This window comes from Hakea prostrata, chromosome 7, assembly GCF_041222555.1.
Source record: "Hakea prostrata isolate BN-2017 chromosome 7, UWA_Hpros_2, whole genome shotgun sequence".
Lineage (NCBI taxonomy): Eukaryota > Viridiplantae > Streptophyta > Magnoliopsida > Proteales > Proteaceae > Hakea > Hakea prostrata.
Genome location: NC_142606.1, coordinates 45,036,916 through 45,061,552, shown reverse-complemented (window position 1 = coordinate 45,061,552; position 24,637 = coordinate 45,036,916). Strand labels below are relative to the sequence as shown.

Sequence of the window (24,637 nt, the reverse complement as noted above, 5' to 3'; positions counted from 1 at the left end):
CACAAGAAAAGAAGTGGGATGAAATCCCATGTATCCAAGGATCTGTCCAGAAAAAAAGTTGAGATACCATTTCCTACTCGTTTGATAATCTAGTCTTTCAAGAAAGACGAAACTGTGATGATACTATTTCAAATCCTTGATCCTCATTTTGATTGAATTCCGGGGTCAAAGAGCAAAGAGTTAGGGGAGTATTCGGCCTTTAAAATTTTAACCCAAATTGATCACGGTATATTAAGGAGTCTCCAGGCTTGCATAAGTAACCAAGCTTATTATGTTGTTAAGCTTTAACCACACTGATCTGTGCTACTGTATTCATCACACATTGATGCTTGCGCTTTTGTGTTTGTGGGTTGACGTACCAGATTTGGATGGAACGAGAGATGCAAGAAATAAGTTAAATTTTTATTTTTTTTATCTTTTTCATTTGGCAAGTGAAATAAATTCTATATATGCAACCGATTCCATGAATTCATTGCAGTCCTCAAAAATAAATCATCATCAAGCAACCTACTACAAACAGGCCAGGGATACAGACCTGATACATCAATATCATTCTTCTACAATTCATGGGTCTGTCAATTAAAAGAACCAAAGAAGTAGAATAAACAGTTGATGCAGTCATCAGTCCAATCCAGAACCGGCCATGATTAACCATCCTATCATTATGATTTACCTCGTTTCTTAGTTGTAATATTTTAGGACCACTCGAAAGGACTCACTGGCATTCGGCTTTACATTCATCCAGGAAGACAGACACATCTACAGGGTGACGCTGCCCAGCTGCCTCAAAACCTGGTAGAGCAAACGGTGTCAACATTCCAAAAGGGAAGGAAAACACCAGGACTTATAAGAGAAAAAGGCAAAGCACGCATGTACAGATATAAGAGATGAAATGTCATAGTTTGCACCTTTTGTTTCAATTCAATGGATGATTTCTGTCACCTTTTACGTTTGACAAAGTTACCGTTGATGCTTTTGGAGATCTGAGGACCTGCAGAGAACACCCACTTAAGGGAGTACGATTTTAATTATTCAGTAGCATCACTTGCTGAGATCGGTCACTAACATTGGTTAGAACTTAGAACCATTCAGCTGAAGTCTGGACCTTGATACTAAGTTGGAATGAATAATAGCGGACCCAGATGTTTTTAGATCTTTCAGCTTCGGACTGCTGTTGCTATGAATAAACAAGATGATCTCTTCAAGTAGAGACTACAGAAGGCTTCACAGTCAATGTCACTGCCATTTCCCACCCTCCAAAAATAAAAATGCTGTTCACATTATGATTAGATTGACAGTACACTGTCCAAATAGGCAGTTTTTAAGTCACCGCACCAATACTCGAAGAACTTCATTACTATATGCAGTGTAACATGTGTTAACAGAGTTCGGGAATAGACAGATTCAAGAGTCTTGGGATTGTCAAGATTCAAGGCATGGTTATGGTAGACTGGAACCTGTGGATATGCAAATAGACGGATCTGGTAATGCTCGAGCTAGCAAGCTCCAGCAAGCTATGATTAAGTAAGGTGCTAGGTAGGGATTAAAGTCACCTTGAGACCAGTCACCAATCAACAGAACTATCAAGAAAATCAGTTCAAGGGACTTCAGAGGGAAAAAGAGGGGCCTAAGACAAATTAAAAGGGCTTGGAAAACTTCAACAAGCCTTGAATTGTTCAATCAACAAACAAGATTCATTTTTGATAGGATATCACTATTTAGATCTCCTTACTTGGACATCATTGATGGGCCTGCAATACACAGCATCTTGCTTGATTACATAGCCCTCACTCAACTTAGCACCACCAGCCTCCAAGGGCATTCTTTTCCTGATGTGCATGTAGGAAGAGCCATTGAAGCAATTTTTGCAAATAGATTAAAAATATATATATAAAAAAAAGGAGTTAGTAGCATTTGAAGCTACAAAAAGAGTGTCAAAATAACCATGTTCTCACCTATTGAGGCAGTCATCAGCTACTTGAGAAAAGCTTGGTGGGTAAGAGAATATTAATCCTCGAAGCAGCTTCCCATCGATAATGGTTTCAATTTTATATCCATAGCAGAATGTTTCAGTAACCTTGGCTTCAAATATCTTCTCTTGAGAAGACTCTAGTTCATTGGATGAAAGATTATCTTTGCCTGAATCATAATTCAACTCATCAGGTACACAGCTTAGAAATATAATTCTCTCAGGATATAGGCTGAAAATATTTAGGAACACTGCTGAACAATCTAAAAGCACTCCTACAAAAACAATGGACCAGTTCCTAAATAGTAAATAGATTGGGATCAGGCAACAATGGTTTAAATTTTCTTAATTGGCCTGGACAATTTACCCACTTTGAATCAAGAAAATATCACGATGGTCATCAATACAACAACCAAATGAGCATGGGAACCAAACAACTACCGAAGTCGCACACACACACACACAGAGGCATTGCAGTGAATAAATTAACTGGTCTTAAACACCCTCCCACCCACCTTCCTACCACCACCACCACCAACTCCACCGCCCTTCCCCTGCCCAAAAAATGAAAAAAAAAAAAAAAACAAAACAAAACAAAACAAAACCCAAACACAGAGAGCCAGTGGTATGAATAAGTTAGACAATCTCAAAGAGTTTAATGGATGGGGGTTCGCCGTTTAAATCATGACATTAGGGGTTTACCTGCTAGAAATGAATCAAGTTTGGGGGTGAATAGGTGCAGCTAGTTTGCCACCAAAAGGAAAAAAAAAAGAGGAAGAAGAAGAAGAAGAAGAAGAGGTTGAGTTATTGGATTAGTGGATAGTTGCCTCTTTTCAATGTTTAAAAACTAAATCTAAATATAAAAAACAATTAAATAGCTATAAGTAACACAATAATTTATAGTGGTTCGTTTCAGCTGAATTTACATTCACTCCTGTCTAACGTTAGAGAAAATTCCACTAGTGATTCCCTATTAGCATAACAGGGATAAGCCTGGAACTAGGTCGATGGCCAGCTGAATGTCACAGATGGCTAGTAGCTCATCTGGAAGTTCCTCGAGGAACAACTGCTCGAATTCCCTTAATAACGGTTGCACTTCCCGGGGTTCTTCAGTGATTAGGCGTGACGTCTCTATATCACCCTGTTTGGCAACAAGGGCATAAATAACGTGTTTTCTTACACTCCCTTTCAAAGCTCTTCTGACTCAGGATGTTAAGTGTCTTCTTAGGGGCTTGTTTTGCAGTGCTTCCTTTGTTTTCGGGGACTCTAATCTCTTTAAGGGCACTAGGGATCAACCTAATTTTCTTCCCATTGAGCTCAAACACTCAAATGTTGGATCTTTCATAAGTAGTTACATCTAAATCATAGATCCAAGGTCACCTAAAATGATGGGGGCGGCATCCATGTCCAAGACATCATACCAAACTCTATCCTCATAGCCTACAAAGTGTAGGGGGATTAAACATCTCAACCTAATGGGAATGGTGGACTGATCAACCCAGGCAACCTTGTAAGGCTTTGGGTGACTAAAGTTTAAGCCCAATGTAGGAAACAACATATTGTGCCACCACATTCATACAACTCCAACTATCAATAGCAACTCAACAATTCTTTCCCTGCTACCAAGTATAAACGATGAAAATATTTGTCTAGCGTCAGTCTTCTTCACTACCTTTGGGTTATGATATCATACAATGCACTACACCTTGACAAGAAATATCAATAGCCTCAAGCTCGTCATTGGATGGAGTCTGCAGGGCAATATGTCTCACTAATCCTAATCTAGAGGTAGTGACCTCTCCATGAACCTCCTCATTAGAAATATCCTCTTGGGGATGATCCTCATACTCATCACTCTAATCACCTTAGGTCCACAATCCTCACAATCCCCCATGTAAATATTTCAGTTGGGGCACTCTTTGGCAATGTGTCTAATACCTTGACACTTGAAACACCCCACTAGGCTAGATCCCAAGATACCCTTACCCTTTTTGTCAGGTCACTTGGAAGGGTTACTGGGTGGTTTGGGGGCGCTTGTGGAAGGTTGAGGCCTCTTGTAGTTTGCATCCCCTTTTGGGTTGTTCCTCCTCTGGAAGGAGGGTTTCAAGGCCTTCTCAACCTCCAACGCTATCCTAAAGGCTTGGGGAACATCACACACCATGTGGGTTTTATGTGTAACAGGATCTCAGTGTGGGTCCAGTTAGGAATCTAGATAAGGTCTGCTCCCGGTCCTCACGAGTACGGTTCTTGATCTTCAACTCATTGAACTTAGCCACGTACTCAGTGACTGATAGCCTCCCTTACTTTAGGGCATTTATCTCATTCAAGAGTAGCAACCTGTAGCTCACAAGTAAGAACTATGCCTTGAGCCTTTCTTACATTTTAACCTAGGTAGACATTGGTTCTTGTCCTCAGTCATATGCTTGAGATTCTAGGTTAGTTTAGAAGTCCAATGTTGCTCCAGTCAGTTTCATATTGCAAATCTAAAGCAGAGCTCCTCTGGCATATCAAAAAAGTCAAAGAACCTCCATCTGCCTAATCCGAGTAAGTAGGATTTTGGCATCTATCTGAGCATTATAGGATGGTGCCTTTACCTTAATCAGTCTCTAGGAGTTGAAACCTCTATCATAGGGCTCAAAGTCATCATCACCCCTGTATAGATGGGAATTCCAAACCACTACCCTCGGTGTAAGGATGCAAAATGGGGATAGTCTACCTAGTGATTTGTGGGAGGGTTGTCTCCACAATGGTAAGCCTATCGAAAGGGTCTCGAGGCCTACTTGGCTTGGAGGCTGCTAGTTTGTGCTTCTCGAGCTTCTCTACTAGCTCATAACTCGATCTGTGTCTCCTTAAGTATGGTTGCTAAGTGCAAAGCAGGGTCCATGCTGCGATATGGTCTACCACTGCGAGTGTTCATGCACTAAGTGTGAAATCCAGCCCAAACCCTAACCTAGACACCCTATCTGTTTTGGATGAAGAAGGGCTTGTTTGTTGTTTGACCTTGAAGTTGGACCTTGAGTGCAGTGTTGATATCTTTGGAAGGTAATAGGAAGTCAAGTCAAACCTCTCCCTTAGTGTAAATCCGAAGACCCGAAGTGAAGGAAGAAGACTTTGTGGGCCATCTCAGTGGAAGGCATGATGTTTGAATCAAAATCCATGGAGATTGATGATGGAGTTCCCTTTTTGGAAACCTTGTCTGATTTGGAGAAGAAATTGCACCTTGGTGTTGAAGAACTTGGTTGATGGACTTGAAGCCTATTTGGACATGGTTTGAAGGCATCCCTCAATGCTAGGTAAGTTGCTTGTTGAGTTGGGAGAAGCCCCATCGAAAATTTAGAGGTTTAGAGCTTGAAATCCCTATTTCTGGGCTTGCTGTCAGCCTAGGTCGACTGGTGGGTTGACTGGGCCAGTAGACCCAACAATCAACCCACGATGATAGAATCTGGCTAAGATCTTCTGTTTAGGGTTTTGATGCTCTATTTAATGAGACTACGTGATTTTCAACCTCTTTTGTTTCTAAAACCTCTGGAGAACATGGGAAGAACCCTAAAGCCTCCTCCTCAAACCATTGAAGATCCCCAAGCATTCAACCAAGTTTCTAATTAAATTTTTCTCATTCAAGGTTGGTATTCTACCTCTTTCTTCTCTAATCTCTTCACTTTATTGTTGTTTCTTATTGTTTTGATTATGAGGAAGGTATTACACTACTGTAATGACCCAACCTCTGATCTCCTTTGTCTTAGAGTGAATCCTCATCACTCTATACTTTCTTTGAAGCCATATGGTGATTCTTCTTGATTTTGATTGAGTTTTGATAGCATGATCCAATCCTACTGTATTTTTCCATTCTAATTTGTATTAGACTTGTTTCTTATCGATTTTCCATAACTAATCTACTGCCTTCTACCTCTTTGAATGAATCCCTATTCATTCTAGCCTTTCTGTGTTGATATGTGGTTTTAGCCTAATAGGGGTTTTGTTAGAACTCTATTTCATTGACCTTTCTTAATGCTTAGACTTCCATAAATAGTCTTAGTATGTTTTTGTGGAGTTCCCCTTTGAATTTCGGAATAATCGAACTTCAAACGAAGAAGTTATGACCAATTTAGGGTTTGTTGTTCCATACTGTTCATTAGGTCGATTGGGTCAGGCTGCTAGCCAATCGACCCACTGAGTCAGCAACTCCAATTTTGCTCTGTTTCGACTCATACCTTTTGGATTTACTTTACTTCTTATGGTCTATACATGTTTTCTCAAGCTTGTTTAGGTGATTTTGGAATTAATCTCTAATCTCTTACTTGAAGATTATAATTTCGGAATACAAGGTGAGTATTCCACTCACAATTTGCATATTTACATACATTGTTTTGATATGATGCGAATGCATGAGTTATCTACTATTGTTTCACTTTCTTAACATTGTATCACTCTTGCAACTACAATAGCATATTCATATTGTGATTTACATATTGGAATTGATGATTTAATGTTCTGAATGTGATTTGGACTGATGTGATATGTATGGAATCATGGTATGATGTGAATGCCTAGGTTGTGGTTGTGGAATGGGGAATGCCCTTTTGGCGTTTCTATCTTTGGACACCAATGGAGGTGGTATGGGACGCTTTCCTATGGTGCCCCTTGGTGCTTTCCCTAACTACTGGTTGACATAACTAGGGCATGTCTAGATGTGTTTGGCTAGGAAACCCTTGTCATATCTGACCCCATCGGAAGGGGAATTTAGATCGAGTGACCCGTGGCAGCAATGGGGATTTATGGGCGCTCAAGACCGGTAACCAACCCATGAGAGGACATGAATCACATTGTGAGGGCCATTCATTGGTAGGGTTGCATGTGGTAGACTTGGGCTCGTGGGTGCTCGAGATTACGGGAAGCATGAGAAGACACGAGAGATTCCCATTTACTATGTGTGGATGACCAATAGCGTTAAGAGTCTACGTAGCCGAGAAGGAGATGGTGACTCTAGTGGGAAAGGTACCGGAAAGGATCGCGGGAAGCGAGGAATGGACATATCTAACCCTAAGTAGATGTGACTCAATAGATGACTTGCATTGGACTAAGATTAACTCTGTACACACGCAACTACTCAAAGCAAATGGTGATGTGAGAGAGTGTTGACCTAAACCCTAGCCAAGGTATGTCCGGGAAGGTTTCAAGACCCATTTACCAAACGGAGAACCCAAGATGCCGAGAAGGCTGAGGGAGAGTGATTTGAGACCCACTCAGAGGAGTATGGTGCTATAACTTAAAGCATGTTTGCCAACAAAGACTAGCATACATATATAGAGTTAGAAGCATACTTGCATATATTGTTTCATATCATTGCATTTATGTTTGCCTTTGATTGTGTGTGAAGATGTTTATTATGATTGGATTACTTGGTAAGTTCTTTTGAGCTTAACCTTCGGGAGACTTGTTTTTAGATGCTTTTGCAGGATCGGAAGAGAACCCATGCTACGGTACGGAAGACCCTTCCTTACTTGGTGTAGCTCCGAAAATCGATGAAGAAGGTTATGACCAGTGGGGCAGCCAACACACAGGTTTGGACTGCGTTGACGGCTCCTATTGACAGCAGTTGGCATCGTCTTATTTGCTGATGGGATCGTGAGCTTGATGCTGACCTGAAGCTACAAAAGCACAACCCTAAGGAGAAGAAGATGAAGACTGAAGAAGAAGAGCCGACATAATATGTTGACTAGATTTCTCCTACTCTTCTAGACCTTTTATTTTAATTATAATAGTTAGCTTTGCTTTAGATATCTGATCTACCTTCCGCTTTGTTTGTGGAGTATATTTCCGCTATACTCTACAGCTGTCTTTAATTGGTATCTTGTTTTCCGCACTCTGATATTCTTTTGTGATCCTTCTGAGATCCGTTCTTGATTTTTATTATTAAATTACTTGAATACAATGATTTGTTCTTGCTTTTGATTATGTTATTGTGTTAAGTGGATATGATCATTCCTAAACATGATCTTCGGGGCTGTGGATCACACCTCCGGGTATTCCAAATAGGGTACCGGCTGAGTGGATGTGACACTAGGTATCATGTATGTTAAAAAAAAAATACGGCAAGGACAACCTAGGATTCCTAAAACACTACCAACTTTTTGGTAAGAATTAAAATACTAATTTGATGCAAAGGTTTTTAGACTCTAAAATGCAAAATAAAAAAGAATAAGAATAAGAATAAGAATATTCTAACCATGCTTTAATACTAGATTGGTGTAGGACAACCTTAGAAACTAGGGTATTCTACAAGAAACGGGATCCTAAGCCAACTAAGACACTATAAGGAATGAAAGGAGGGGTTTGCACTGTCACATCCCGCCGGAATCCACCCAGCCTATACCCTATTAGGATTTCCCAGGGAAGTGATCCACAGCCCAAAATCAAGTTTAGGAACGATCATATCCATTTAGCACAATAACATAATCAAAAGCAAGAAAAAATCATTGTATTCCAATACATTACTAATAAAAGTCAAGAAAGTATCTCAGAAGGATCACTAAAGAATATCAGAGTGCGGAATAACAAGATACTCAATCAAAAGACAACTGTAGAGTATAGCGGGAATATACTCCACAAACATATACGGAAGGTAGATCGAAATCTAAGGTTAAGCTTTAAGCTAATACAAGTAAAGTAAAAGTATAGAAGAAACAACAGAATCTAATCCACATCTTCAATCGGCTCTTCTTCTTCTTCAGTCTTCATCTTCTTCGCTTTAAGGTCATGCTCTTGAAGCTTCAGATCAGCATCTAGCGCACGATCCCATCAGCGAATAAGATGATGCCGGTTGCCATCAATAGGAGCCATCAGTGCAGTCCAAATCCGAGTGTTGGCTGCCTCGCTGTTCATTACCTTGTCCAAGGACATCCGGAGCTATAACATGTACGGAAAGGTCCTCCGTATTGGGGCACGAGTTCTCTTTCGATCCTACAATGTCATCTAAGAACAAGTCCCCCGAAGGGTAAGCTCAAAAAGAACTTAGCAAGTAAACCAAACACAATAAGCATCTTCACATGCATTCACAGGCAACCATATATGCAATGATATGAAATAGTATACGCAAGTATGCTTCTAACTCTATATATGTATGCTGGTCTCTATAGGCAGACATGCTTTAAGTCATAGCACCATACTTCTTTAGGAAGGTCTCATCACACAACGCCATTTGGTAGTGGGTCCTTCATCCCTCAGGACAATCCATGGCTGTGGTATAAGTCACCGCTCTCTCACATCACTGTTTGGTCTAAGTACTGGTGCATGTCAAGGAAAACCTAGCCCAATGCAAGTCATCTACTTAGTCATATCAACTTAGATCCAGATACGTCCATTCCTCGCCCCTGGCGATCCTTTCCGGTATCCTTCACACTAAAGTCAGCATAGTCCCTGACTACGGACTCATCCACCCTAACGGTCATCCACAAATAACAGACGGGAAGCTCTCATGTCCCCTCACGGATTGATTCTGGTCTTAAGCACCCATGAGCCCAAGTCCACTATTTGCAACCCTACCAATAAATGGCCCCCACAATGTGATGCACGTCCTCTCACGGGTTGGTTACCGGTCTTGAGAGCCCATGAATCCTCATTATTGCTACCACGGGTCGTTCGGTCTCAATACCCTTCCGAATCGGGTCTGATATAATAGGGTTTCCTAGCCAAACACTACTAGACCAATCCTAGGTATGTCAACAAGTAATCGGGAAAGAGTCAAAGGGCATCATAGGAAAGCGTCCCATACCACTTCCACTGATGTGCAAAGACAGAAATGCCAATAGGGCATTCCCCATTCCACAACCACAACCTAGGCATTCACATCACATCATGATTCCACACAAATCACATTCACATTCATATTCATATTATAGTCCAAATCACATTCACATACTATAACATCAATTCCAATATGTAAATAACCATATGAATACACTACTGTAGTTGCAGAAGTATCATGATGTAAAGAAGCTAAAACATCAGTAGCTAGGTCATGCATTCATGTCATAATACAATAAGACATGTAAATAGGCATGTTGTGAGTTGGAATACTCACTTCGTAATCCGAACTTATAATCTTCAAGTAAGAGATCAGAGAACAGTTCCAAAATCACCTAAACAAGCTTGACAAAACATGTATAGGTTATAAGAAGTAAATCCAAAAGATAGGAGTCGAAACAGAGCAAAATTGGAGTTACTGACTGCCTTGGTCGATTGGTTGGTCTACTGGCCCAATCGACCAACTGAAACAGTACGCGACAACAAACACTGAATAGGTCATAACTTTTTCGTTTGAAGTCCGATTGATCCAAAATTCGAAGGGGAGCTTCCTAGAACATATTAGAACTATCTAAGAAGGTCAAAGCATCAAGTAAAGGTCAAAATATAGGTTCTTGATTTGAACCAAAAATTTAGGGTTTTAATCTTTATGTCCCATGGCTCTCATGGAAAGGCTAGGGTGCAATAAGGATTCACCCTAGGGAATAAAAGAGTACTAACCATGTCAAGAAAGCTTTGAGATGATTCAAGAATTAATAAAGGTTTAAGGTTTCCAATTGAATATCCTCCCATGAAGGTTAATCTAGATTGGGTCTCAAGATAACCCAAGGTAGGTTCACAAGATGAAAGGGAATAATTTGCTTAGCAATTTGATAACAAGAAAGTCATTGGAAAGGGTTTAGGTTAACACAAACATAATCAATGTGGTTATTCTCACATGGGAGGTTACCTAAGGGTTTCCTTCCACAGTCAACCACCTGTTAAATTGTTTAGATAGGAAAGGAAAGTGATTTAACCAATGAACATGGGAACATAAGGGAAAGTCAAAGCATCAATGGAATGAATGTAGATTCATTCAAAGACATTGAATACAGTAGATCAGCAATGAAAACTAAGAATAAGAATGTCTAATACTGATTAGAAAGGAAAAACTATAGTAAGAAAGAATTATGCTATCAAAACCAATTTAGAAACAAGGAAAATCAAGGAGATTCACCATATGGCTTCAAGGAATGCATAGAGTAAATGGGGGTTCAATCTAAGACACAAGGATATCAAAGAATAGGTAATTACAGTCATGGTAGAAGATCTCGCTCTCTCTCGAGATCTCGCCACCTTGAAAAAGAGAGATCTCGACCATCTCCGTGAGATCTCGGTCTAGATATACAACTTTTTGGCGTCAACTTGGTGGCCCATTTCGGTGGGTTTTAGGGTTCCAATTGGGTTGAAACTTAGAATTTAGCTTATTTAAGGCCTTTTGAACACGTTGGTGGCCTTTGATTTGTTAGAAACAACCCTATGTATGATTTCTAAGTCAACCCATAGTGTGAAACCGAAATGTAGTAGGATTAGGGAATGCAATGTTATACAATATGTAATATAGAACCTTTAAGGCATATAAATGAAAAGCAAGTATATCAAATGCATCAACTAACTTAAATGTTATAAGATTCCATCCATATAAGTATCACAATCTCAATTTTCAAGAATAAAATAATTATACAACCATTAGAAGTTTTATATAAGTCATTAAATCATAAATTCATAAATCAAGTAGAGAATGATTGATCTTTCCTTGTTGTAGATGTGTTAAGAGTAGTTGCAAGTGAAAATTCAGCCAAAACTCACAAAAAAAGGAAAAAATTGAGAGTTCCAGCGAGATCCAGGGAGAGATATGGTGAGATATTGCGAGATATAGTGAGATATAGCGAGATCTCGAGCGAGATATCCCAACTCGCTGCTCTCGACCTCCATCTCGTCTCGCCAAGCCAAAAAAATGAGATATCTCGCGAGATCTCCCACCATGGTTACAGTAGTGTACACCTTCTCCACAATCAAGACAATGAACTAGAACAGTAGAGAGAAGAGATCAGAGAAGAAAGAGGTAGAATACCAACCTTGTAGATGAACAAGAGAGAAGGAACTTTTAGATCTTGCTAGGGTTCTTCGAATTCACCAAGGAAGGCTTTGAGAGAGTCTTCCCACGTTCTCTGAGAGTTGTGGAGGCAGAGGATACTAAGAAACATGAAGTTTACTTGAATAGAAAGTGAAAAACCCTAAACAGAGGATTTTCTTAGATTGCTGGACCTGTTGGTCGATTGGCCCAATCGACCAACCAGTCGACCAAGCTGGTCAGCAAGGCCCAGACAGGGAATTGGAGGCCCAACTCAAGTCCAAACCTCATGGGCTTCTCCCAACACAACATACAACCTTCCTAGCACATAGGGGCACCTTCAAACCATGTCCAAATGGGTCTTAGGTCCATCAACTAAGCTCCTAATCATCAAGGTGCAGTTCTTACCAAACACTGACAATGCTTCTAAGTATGGAGCATCATCAACAAACTCCATGGGTTCTGGATCAGACCCCATATCTTCTACTGAGGGGGCCCACAAAGACCACTTCCTTCACTTTGTGACATTGGATCAACCCTAAGGGAAAGGTCTGACATGACTTCCTCAAACTTTCAAGGATAGTAATACTGGAATCAAGGTCCAACTTCAAAGTCAAACATTAAACAAACCTTTCTTCACCCAAAACAGACAGGGTGTCCTGGCTAGGTTTGGGCTGGATTTCACATTGCACATCACAAAATTGAATTCACACTAAGAGAACAACGGAATTAAAATTTCAGCACAAAAAAATATATAAATAACATGCAAGATAAAACTTAGGCTTAGGGAAGAACAAATTAGATTTATCTATTCAATCCACAAAACTAGACAAGGGGGAATAGAGCTTCATACAATTGACCTTTAATTCAATGAGGGATTAAGTATTATATTCAATCTCTGAAATCTAATTCCAACCCAACTAACACTAACATCTATCCAAGCACCAAAAGGAATTAATAACAAAGCATATAACCAGCAGCCTCAAATAATAGTTTAACAAAATAGTGAGGTGAATTAATCTAAAGGAGAAAGGTGAGGAGAAACAAGGTAAGCAGGGATTAGAAGAATAAAAATTGGAGTTTTTTTTTTTCATGGGCACCCACTTAAGTTGGGCCTAAATTCTTGACAGCCACTTAAGTGGGAAATATATCAAATTACCCACTTTTGACTTTTTTTCAAAATATCAAGTTAGCCACTGTCAACTTTGAAATTGAAATGACCATTTTGCCCATGCGGCGAAGGAAAATACAACTTTTGATTTTTACCAAACCTCACTTCATTTTTTTTTTCAAATTTACAAAAAAAAAATGGGCAAAATTACTTTTCTGAGGAGACTTGTTTTCGTCTCTTTTCAATTTCTAGGGTTTGTACTCTACTGTTAAGGACTATCAAGGCAGTCTTCATCTCCACATTCTAGGGCCTACCTTGTATTATATTGGTGCTGAATTTCTTGGTTACTGTACTTGAGCACCCCAGAAAGGCTTACTGAAAGGAGCCTCTTTAATTGTTCTGCTTGTTTTTTGGGGGACAGGAAATAACAAGACTGGCACCACCAAGGAATTGACAGGCAGAACCAGAGAGGAGGGAGAGTTTATTAGATCCCCAAATCAGTTTTAGTGCCTGAAATTCCAGAACTTCCACAAGTCGTCTGAATCATATTAGTCCAGTTGGCCAATTTGAAATAGAATCAGGCAGAGCTTGAATCCTGTCTAGGTCTGCGCTGATCGAAGTATTCCAGATAATTCACTTCTTTGTACCAACTCTAGCTTTACCTCTTAAATGCAGAGTACAAACTTTGGGAATTGAAAAAGTCGAAACGAATCTCCTCAAAAAAGTAATTTTGCCCAGGGAGTTTTTTTGTAAATTTGAAAAAATTGAGGTTTCGTAAAAATCAAAACTTAGACATCTTTTGTCTTCTTCAGTTAGTTGTCGATATCAACAATCCAGTTCCGCAGGAAGGAGGCTTCACTCCATGGGCAAAATGGTCATTTCAATTTCAAAGTTAACAAAAAGTTAACAGTGTGTAACTTGATATTTTGAAAAAAAAAAGTAAAAAGTGGTCAGTTTGATATATTCCACACTTAAGTGGGCAGTAAGAATTTAGGCCCAACTTAAGTGGGCGCCATGAAAAAAACTCCAAAAATTGCAGAAAACAATTCTGCTAATAATATTCTTGACAGAAAAAAGTAGAGGGCCAGGATATGAGAAGAAAGGATGCAGAAAGAAAGAAGAAACAAGAAGAGACAGCAGGGCGGACTGTCGATAGGAACAGAAAAAAAAGGAAGCGGAAGCAGCAGGACTGCCATGAGGTGCGCAGGAAAAGAGGAGACAGAACATAGGCTTAGAAAGAAAAATAGGATAACATAAAAACAATTCTTCTGTAGGTGGTTTATGAGAAAAAAGAAAGAGCTGACTAAAGAAGAAGAGGCGGTTAGGCAGATTACTTCTACCCAATGTACGAAATATCGCCTGGTGTCAGGGTTTCGCCTTCTGGCAAAACCCCAATATGTCGACGGTATTTCGTCAACAACAGAATGGGGTTTCGCTAGCAATAAGGATGAACGGAGTACAAAGAGAAGAATGTTCGCAGCGGCAAATGGTGGTTCACAATAAGAGAGAAACAGATGATAAGAGAAAGAAAGGCACAAGAGGAAGGAGAAGAAGAATCAAAGAATTGGTAATCACGGCCGTTCTTGGAACACTCTGGTGGGATCTCCAACACTAACAAGAGGTGAAAGTGTTGTCGCAAGTGCAGAAAATTCAGGAGTGGAATCATCTAGTGGTGGAAAAACAAATCCCATCCCCTAACGGTGGAAGAGTGCTTTACCTTCCGAAGACGGTAGTCCTTCTGATCTCCTATTTCTTACCAGCAGTAGTTATCTTGCTCTCTTCAACCTTACTCCCTCGTCGATTTCCTCAATCTTCAACCTCGTCACAAACAGGAGATTTACTAACCAAATCTTTTCTTTACGTTCCTTAAGCTACCCTTTTTTTTAGCTCTTTACGTTTCCATATTCTGGGTTTGCTTCCAATTTTGTTGAGATGTTGACAATCAAAAGGGTTCCAAGGAAAAATCTAACGGAAGAGAGCGATCTGCAAGTCTGCAACTCAGAAGAGGAGAAGTCATTGTTGTTCCTTGCAAGTTCTGCGAAGTTTGGGCGATTTGCCGGTATTTCGCCAATTTGCCTGATTTTCCAGCGACGTTTAGAAAATGTCATTTTAGGCATGTATTTCGTGTCACCGTACAGCGAAACGGAAAAATATCGCCAAGTCTCGGCGATATTTTACCGCAAGTTAGTTCTAGGTAGAAAAGAAATGTAAAAGAAGGAAGAAGGAAAGGAGAATGCAAGGAAGAAGAATGCTGACTGGATAAAGGAAAAGAATGTTGGGTTTTCTCAGACTCAAGGAATCACAAGGGAGAAGAGGACTTGCTTGTGAGAGAGAGGAGAGAAGCAGTTCCGCCACGAGAGAAAGAGAGAGAGAGAGAGAGAGAGAGAGAGAGAGTAGCCATTGAAGCCTTTTTTTTCTTTTTTAATTCATCATAATCCCATGATTCCTTGATGCTTGGTTATAAAGTACAATGGGTTTCCTAAAAAAGCCTTACGAAATAAAGAAAAGAGAATAACTCAAATACCAACTGAAATAGAAACTTTCCTAATCTACCCCATTCAATAAAATAAAATCCCAATGACTACTAATACTAATAAATAAATAAAATAAAAAAGACGTGGCGTGGACCACGATCCTAAGGGTCTAGATGACCCTTTCTAGTAGCCGAACCAAATAGAAAGGTTCCTTCGCCTCCACCTCTAGTAGTAACGAGTGATGGGTGGGTGTGCTGTGATGTCCCCATCATTGTGTTAGCTATGAGTGATATGAATGATGGAAGGTGCTGAGTGAATTAAGTGATGTGAGCTACCAAGGGACATTCCAAGTGAAAGCCGACACAGTGAGGGGTCCTAAGGTACTATAGTAGGGTTCTCGGAGGTGCTAGCCCAAAGCAAAGGCCGATGTGCAGGCTAGTGTCCCGTAGTTGAAATAGCATAATGAGTAGATCACCATTGCATGGCTAGGTATATCCCCATGTCACGGCCATAGCCAAGGCAAAGGAGTTGGTTAACATGTGATGGTCAAGAGGTGAGTATTAGTGAGAGAACACTTATCCTGTTGGTTGTGGATTTTCAAAGCATAGGCCGAACTTGTGAGGACCACATCCAACAATAATACATCATTACTGAACTGGTGGTTCAATAGGGTTTATAAGATGGGGTTAGCCCTAAAGTGAAGCCGAATTTATAAGGCGTTGGTTCCTAACATTGTATATGTGACAAGTAAATGTTAGCTCGCATAAGTTAATATTGCATAATATGTCTTGGCATATAGGACTGTAATTATTCATTAGTTTAGTGGAACTTACCTGTGCATATTTTCTCTTCTTAGATGCCTCTATGGAGTAAGAGGCTTATGGATACAAGGGCAATGGCGGAGAGGTAGCTAACAACTAGGGAGATGATGGGCACGATATGTTGTGTGCATGCTATGCATGTTCATATGGATCACAACTGGTCAATTAGGATGCTGCCTTTATTTAGATAGGAACATTCTTATTTATTATTCTGGATTTGTAGTTTAATGAATTTTTCTTTAAATTAGACAATATAGGTATTTGTAATCATAGTTTAAAATTTTAGCAATATCTCAGTCCCCCACTGAAACTGAACCTTAGGTGAAACAAAAAAGTCTAAATTTCAGATGAAATTTTAGTGGAATTTCCAAAATTTCATTGTGGCAATCTTTACCCTTATGACACTTTCTTTAAGATGGGTTGGCTATTTTATGAGGATAATGCTACCTACAGAAGGCCGTTGTCTGACCATATGGAGCACTATATGGGTTCGATGACATGGGCTGAGTATGTCCTCCGTTCACGGGGGCAGGCTACGGGGTTGAGACGATGGAGTCACCACGCATACCAACTATCATTAGGATATTTATAGGTGTGATGTGTATTGTAAATTTGTAATTCATAATTCATTCATCAACTGTTATGTTACACACTTATACTGTTTTAACCTTGTACTACTGACTTCTACACTTGTACCTGATTACTTATATATCAAATTTTAGTTGTCTTTTTTGTTGCATTTTAATGAATATCGTAGTTTTCTTGCATCATATCCATATTTACATTGGTTAAAATTTATGATCAAACTTTCAGTTTTGCCCACATATAGCTGCATTTGTTGATCAAGAGCACCACTTTGGGTTAGGTTTTAAGCAAAAATAACACTCCCGGTGTATTTATTGGCCTCTAATTAGCCTGGACACCAAAAACAAGGGTACAAATGTAGAGTAACCCCAAAAACCAACCAAAATTAAGGGTCAAAATTATAAATAAAAAATTAATAATAAAATATAATAAAATAAAATAAAAAGGATTCCGAAATTTCGAATTTCACACTACGTAATAACATCAAACTCCTGTATTTATATATAGTATTTGAATATCTTATTTCTCAATTTCTTTGCCTATGATTATATGCTATGGTTTGATTGTATGGTTATGGTACTACATCGATGGTCCAAGGGAATGTTAATGTCATGTGACATCGAGTCACACACAGGAACCCAACCCATTGAAGGTGGGGTCTGAACATTGAATAAATTTCGGTCGAAATCAACAAAAGGTTTCTTAATAAAAGAGACGACAGCTTAAAACCTCAAAACCTACAAGATGTCACTAGTTTCGACAGCTTCCACCAGATTTCGCCCGTTGAGCTTTGACCCCAAACCATTTTTTTGTTGGTATTTGTGATTTCAACCTCTTTTTCACCGTAAATCAGTAACTCCTTTGCCTATAATCACACCATTTGCTCCTTCAGGGATATTGGAAGATTCTTGCAAAGTTTGTTGCAAAATTCCCATTTTTTGACTTTTGCTTCATTGATGGCTTAAATGGTCTTTATTTTTGCTTTGTTGATGGCTTGAACGGGTGTCGTACAGAGTATTTTCCCTTGTAACACACTTCCAAGGATGAGATATCTACACTATGTTGATGATCTCACCTATATAAACACAATGAATCAGTTTCTGGACGATTCTAGGCATAACATGTCATGGAAAGCTTTCATCTAGTATTCAGAGCACTACTATAAACAAAGGATGGATCCACCCCTTCCAACTAGGCTCAACTTGGAAATAAAGCCTGGGATTTTCTTTCTTGGTTATTGTATATGTAATTTTCCATCAAACAATTCATGTATGCAATACAATTCGTCCAATTGTATTGTCCGATTTTACAAAGTTTGTATTTCTCAGAACCTTTAATCTGTAAGTATACTTGAATGACAACTTTTCAGTGGTTTTTTTAGCAAAGCACGAGTTCCATTGTGTTCATTATGCTTTTAAGTAGGTAGGAGGCAAGAAATCAGGTGTAAAACATATCATATAAGAGTCAAAACCTGCTTCTGAAACTTGGGTCGAAATGTTCCAATTTTCCACCAAAATTTCAGTCGAAACCGACTCATCTTGGTTTTTGGCCTGGTCGAAACCAAGACTTTGATCCTTGGTTGTGACAGATCTAGCCTAGTTCACGTACAGGTGTGGGTTTAAGGGTCAATTATTAATTTTTTAGTAATCTGAATTTGAATTTCAGATTCAAGTCGAACTAGCACCGCCCAACCCACATACCTCCACATAGAGAAGCACTGATAAAAACAGGTACTTGTACAGCCCAACTAAATTCATGCGCCTATAGATTCCTGAACGGAATGGGCGTTGGAAGTATATTGTTTCTGTATCAGTTCCTATTTCAAAAAATGGACATTGTGAGTGTGAGATTCTGAAAAACTAGAGTGTGTTCTGTTACTTGTTCACCAAAGAAATGGTCTTAAAATAGAAAAACTTCTTTTCTTTTCATTCCTTCCTAATGATGTTATTATCTTAAGTCACTCTCTGCGAGAAGAATTGTTTTGAGTGCCAGCCATCAGAGACTGGGAGTAATTGTATCTTAGAAGTGAGATCGCAAGGTCACCAGCTATGCACAATAGGTGTGCGCAACTACCTTAAGGAAAGTGCATTCATGTATGCCAATGATGGGTTAGTAAAGCGGTTAAAGGCCCAACCTCCTTAGGGGAGGTCTTGGGTTCGCACCAATTTGGCGGCATTAATTATATAAAAGCTCCCTTGACGATGAAATCATGATGCGCGGAAGCTGGCCCGAATGAACCTCGTATCCAAAAAAAAAAGAAAGTGCATTCATGTATACATCAACTCAAGTTGCAGTTGTCTTCACTGAATGTGTATTTAAGGTTTTTCCTAAACAGGTGATTTCCTCTTATAAATTTATTTACTGTTGTGTGTTTCTTTCCCTGCCTATTTTGGTTGTTGTCTTTATTTGTCAATAACCTATCTTATACAGTAACCAAGAATTCAATTTTAACAAGCTCAAGGTATTTAACTTACAATATAAGACATGGCCAATGACTAGGAAAAGGAAACACCTAATCCAAAATGGCTCTGACAAGACACCTCTTATTGGTGGTGACAAAATCCCTCCTAATTGTGGAAGCAACAATCAAATTGGTGGTTGATACTGATTATGTGTATGACTATATACCGACTAATGTAATTCTGCCAATGAATGTTCCTTCAGTCTTTTACGGATAAGATGAGAATTTGTTCAATGATTCGAGAACTTCTGACTTGTGTCAGAGAGAGTGAGAGACACAGTCAGTCTTTATTTATAATAATAAAAGAGTACAGAAAGAAATGAAATTCCCGTTGCGGGATTATTACAAAATAGCATCCTAGAGACAATTCTAACCTTCACTTAGAATCACGACACTAACCCTCAAGTTGGTGCATTCATACCCAATTTGCTGGTGTAAGAAAACCAGCACTTTCCACTGAAGCGCAGCCGCAGAAGAACCAGAAGAGAAGAGAAGGCAGAGTTGTCTCTACCCTCAAGAGCCTTTATTTATAATAGAAAATTACAACCCTAAAAGTAGACCAAAAACTGATGGAAAATCCATCTTACTAATTTAGATATATTCCAAGAATAAAACCAACCTTCTAAAGTCCTAAATCTGTTTCCAAAAAGGAAAGACAATATGAGACTAAATCTGTTAGAAACTCTGTAACAAAATCAACTCTTTCTAGTTTTATATACCACCTAAACTTTCTTATTCAATAATAGCTTGTTCTCCAAGACTCATACACAGCTTGATCTCCACGATTCCACTTTCCTTTTCTATCACACATGAATCACAACACCCCCCCCCCCAAGCTGGAGAGTGTCGATCACCAACTCCCAACTTGCGGCATCCTTCCACAAAAGTTGGACCAGGTAAGGACTTAGTGAAGATGTCTCCCACTTTTTCAGCAGAAGCAACATAGGGTGTAGCAATGACTCCTCTCATGATAACGTCTCACACAAAATGCAAATCAACCTCAATGTGTCTGGTCGTCTCCTGAAACACTAGATTACTAGCAATATAGATCACTCCCTGATTATCACAAAACATCCCAACTGGCTCTTCAACTTCAATACCAACTTCCTTCAAAAAGGACTTGACCCAGAAAAAAATTGACACTATATGAGCCATAGCACAAATACTCTGCCTCAGCACTGGATCTGGCGACTCCGACTTGCTTCTTGCTCCTCCAAGTAACCAAATTCCCTCCTAGGAAAGTACAATAACCAAACGTGGATCTCTATTATCTTTCCCTTACCCAATCTACATCTGAATAGGCACACAACTTTAGATTTGCATTCCTCTAATACACAAACCCTTTTCTTGGAACCTTCTTCAAATACTATAAGATACACATCACGACATCCCAGTGAGGCTTCTTAGGTGAGTGCATGAACTGGCTAACAACCCATATGGCATACAAAAAATTTGGGCGAGTCACAGTAAGATATATAAGCTTTCCCCCAACTGTCTATATCTCTAAAGGTTCGCAAAATCCTCTCCTCCATCCTTGGTGAGTTTGAGATGAGGGACCATGGGTGTATCACAGGCTTATGCCCAAGCATACCAGTTTCAGTCAACAAGTCCAACACATACTTCCGTTGGGAAAGGCTGATCCCGAATGCTCTACAGAATTTCAATTCCTAGAAATATTGCAAATGCCACAAGTCCTTTATCTGGAATCAGATACTCATAAATTTCTTTACTTCATCAATGCTTGCATTATCACCACCAGAAACAATTATATCACATAAACAATTAATAACACAATCCCATACTTTGACTTTCTTACAAAGACAGAATAATCCGAATAACACTAGGAAAATCCCACTTGAGATAGTACTTAACTAAATCTTCAAACCATGCTCTTGGGGACTGTTTCAGTCCATAAATTGACTTGTGTAGTCAACCTACTTTAGTAGAATTCCCCTCCTAAGCAACAAACCCAGGAGGTTGCTCCATATGCACCTCTTCAGCCAAATCTTCAAACCAAAAGGCATTTTTTACATCTAACTGATGAAGAGGCCACCCTAAGTTAGCTACCAATGACAATAAAATACGTATAGAATCCAAATGGGCTACGAGGAAGAAGGTTTCAAAAAAATCTACATCTATTCTAGGCTTTCGAAGTGTTTCCCCCACACCTCCCCTTACTTTGTCATCCGTACTTCATGTTGCTAATTTTCCTTTTAATTTGTTATACGTTAGCTAGTTAGCTAAAGCTTTTAATTACTCTAAAAATTTTACCTCTAATTCTTTTATTTTTTAGGACCTTCACATTAGGAAGACAATTGGTGGAGGGTGTGAAAGGAATGGTCTCTACTATCTGGCCTATACTGCCACTACTGCAGCTCTTTCTGATGATGGTGTAGATGCCTTCCACTGGCACTGTTGTTATCTTTCCTTAGCTAGATTAATAATATTATTTCCTTTTTTGAAATCAATGTCTAGGTTAAATTGTGAGGTGTGCGAGTTGGGGAAGCACCACTATGCCACCTATCCTCCACATTCTATCCATCACAGTGAGTCTTTGTTTTCAGATATTTAGGATCCTTGTAGAGTTAGTAATAGGCATGGGTTTCGGTATTTTGTTGCTTTTGTGGATGATTTTTCACTTCTTACATGGTTGCATCTTTTAAAGGATTGAACTGAGTTCTTGCCTATAGTTAAAATTTCTCTTCATGAAATAATAACTCAATTTTTCTCTTACAGTTAAAAGTCTTTGGATCAGATAATGCTTTAGAATATGTACAAAATGAGATATCCAATTTTTATGACTCTCTTGGAACGATTCATTAAGCCAATTATTCATTCACTCTCCCAACAAATAGAGTAGTTGAACGCAAGAATCACCATCTCTTGGAAGTTGCATTTGCTCTATTAATTCAGATGAATGTTCTTAAGAGTTACTGGTGTGATGCAGTTTTAATTGTTGATCATTTAATTAACCAAATGCCTATAACTTTACTTTTTGAAAAGTCCCCTTTTTTAATTGTTTTTCCAAATAGAGAACCGTTTTTAGTTCCACCCAAATTTTTTTGTTGTGTTTGTTTTGTTACATACCACATACTATGGACAAACTTTCTCCTAGACCTATTAAATGTATTTTCCTAGGGTACTCTTGTACTCAAAAAGGTTTTCAGTGTTATGACCTTGTTCATCGGAAACAATTTGTAAGGGTTGATATGACCTTTTTATAGGACACCCTACATTACACTAGTCCATCTTTATCTAATGAAAACCATGTTTCGAATTATGCTCCTCCCATTCCCTCTCTTGTTCCTTCGAACGATAGTGCCCTCTACAGGTGACATAAGTTAGCGGAGCATATTGTGGATAGTATGGTTAGTCTTGTTGATACTGGCAGTTCTAATCCAACGAAGGTTGAAGTTGGTCCCACAGAAGCTCTCTCTTCACCCTTTCTACCAACAGATTCTTCTAGTGGAGATCCCACTCCTACTTCAGATGACTTACCGATTGCTTTGAGGAAAGGTACCCGTACTTGCACTTTGCATTCAAACAATGTTTATCATGTTTCTAATTATGTATTTGTTTCACATTTACCTCCCAACTTCCGTTATCTTGTGCTTTCTCTATCTACCATTTTGTATTCCAACCCGTAATAATGAGGCCCTTAAAAACCTTGGCTGAAAAGCTGCCATGGCTGTGGAAATGGATGCTTTACAATCTCGTCATACATGGTCTTTGGTAAACTTGCCTCCTAAAAAAGATGTGATCCATTGTCGATGGGTGTATACTGCTAAATATCATTCTAACAGTACGGTTGAACGGCTCAAGTCTCACCACTAGCTAAGGGCTATACGCAAACGTACGATTTGACGACTTTGAGACTTTTTCTCCTATGGCTAGACTTAATTATGTCTGTGTGTTGATTTCTTTAGCTGTTAATTATGATTGACCTCTATTTCAACTTGACATAAATAATGCCTTCTTACATGGTGACCTCAATGAAGTGGTTTATATGGAACAATCTCCAAGTTATGTCGCTCGGGGGAAGACAATATTCATGTTTGTAGGCTTTATAAAGCCATATATGGGCTTAAACAATCTCCATGGGCTTGGTTTGAGAAAATTAGCAAGACTGTGGAGTCCTTTGATTTGTTCAATGTTATTCTGATCACTCTATCTTTGTCAGATGAAAGGATGGTGGTGTTATCATTATGGCAATTTACGTTGATGACATTATTCTTTCAGGAGTGATATTGGGGCTATCGATACAATCAAGGCATACTTACAGAAGTCTTTCCAAGCCAAAGACTTGGTGATCGAAAGTATTTCTTGAGAATTGAGGTAGTATGTAGTAAATGAGGAGTTAGTTGTCACAAAGAAAGTATGTGTTGGATCTTTTGACATATACTGGTATGCTTGCTAAACCTACTGATATTCCCATGGACCATTAGCTGAAGTTAGGAGTGGACGATGGTGACTTGCTAGAGGATGTCCATCGTTACAAGAGTCTTATCGGGAAGCTTATTTACCGTTACTTGTCCTAATATCTCTTATTATGTTGGTTTGTAAAGCTAGTCTATGCAGTCTCCTAGAAAGGCCCATTGGGATGCTGCAATGACAGTACTTTGGCATCTTAAGAGTGTGCCTGGAAAGGACTGATTTGTCAGCCAAATTAGAGTATGGATTCGGTGGCTTTTTCTGATGTTGATTGGTGAGGGTCTACAACTGATCAGCGGTCTACAATAGGTTATTGCACTTTCCTTGGTGTAAATCTTGTGACTTGGAGGAATAAAAAGTAATCTACTATTGCCCGATCTAGTGCTGAAGCAAAGTGTAGAGCCATTGCTCACACAGTTGCCAAGCTGATGTGGTTTCGTTCCCTATGGGGGGAAATGGGATTTCCAATTACTGCGCTTACGAAAATGTTTTGTGATAACCATGCTACAACCTATGTTATCAGTAATCCATTGTTCCATGAGAGGACAAAGCATATAGAGGTGGACTATCACTTTGTTTATGATGCAGTCAAGAAGAAAATTATTGAGACTCCCTTTGTGATTTCAACTGACCAGCTAGTGGATTTGTTCACTAAAGCTTTGTAAGCCAAGTTTTCAAACTATTTGTTGGAAGTTGGGCATAAGAGACTTGCTGCTCCAGCTTGAGGGCGACTGTTGAAGAATGTGCAAAAGCACCGCCTTGGTGCTTAACTTACTTATGAGCATTCTTCTAAGGGATGTGTTGCATTACCTTCTATTTTTGGTGTAGGAGACTTGGTGAACAAGGTTTAGGAGTTTTGGAAAGTATAC

The 24,637-nt window shown here is 39.2% G+C and overlaps 1 protein-coding gene across 4 annotated transcripts in view; it reads right to left on the bottom strand.

Moving 5' to 3' along the window:
- Positions 1 to 228: 228 nt before the first annotated feature.
- LOC149011253 (uncharacterized) overlaps positions 229 to 24,637 on the bottom strand; it is an 81,336-nt gene continuing 56,927 nt past the window's right edge. Inside the window, exons 8-11 of one of the 4 annotated variants that reach the window (XM_089161285.1) lie at positions 1,956 to 2,139; positions 1,733 to 1,829; positions 909 to 1,007; positions 229 to 792 (exon numbers count right to left, since the gene is read on the bottom strand). In XM_089161285.1, the coding sequence (XP_089017411.1) occupies positions 939 to 1,007; positions 1,733 to 1,829; positions 1,956 to 2,139 (350 nt within the window). In that variant the 3' untranslated portion in view covers positions 229 to 792; positions 909 to 938. The remainder of the gene's footprint in view (positions 793 to 908; positions 1,008 to 1,732; positions 1,830 to 1,955; positions 2,140 to 24,637) is intronic. The other 3 variants (XM_089161284.1, XR_016174406.1, XM_089161286.1) reach the window with 3 other exon arrangements.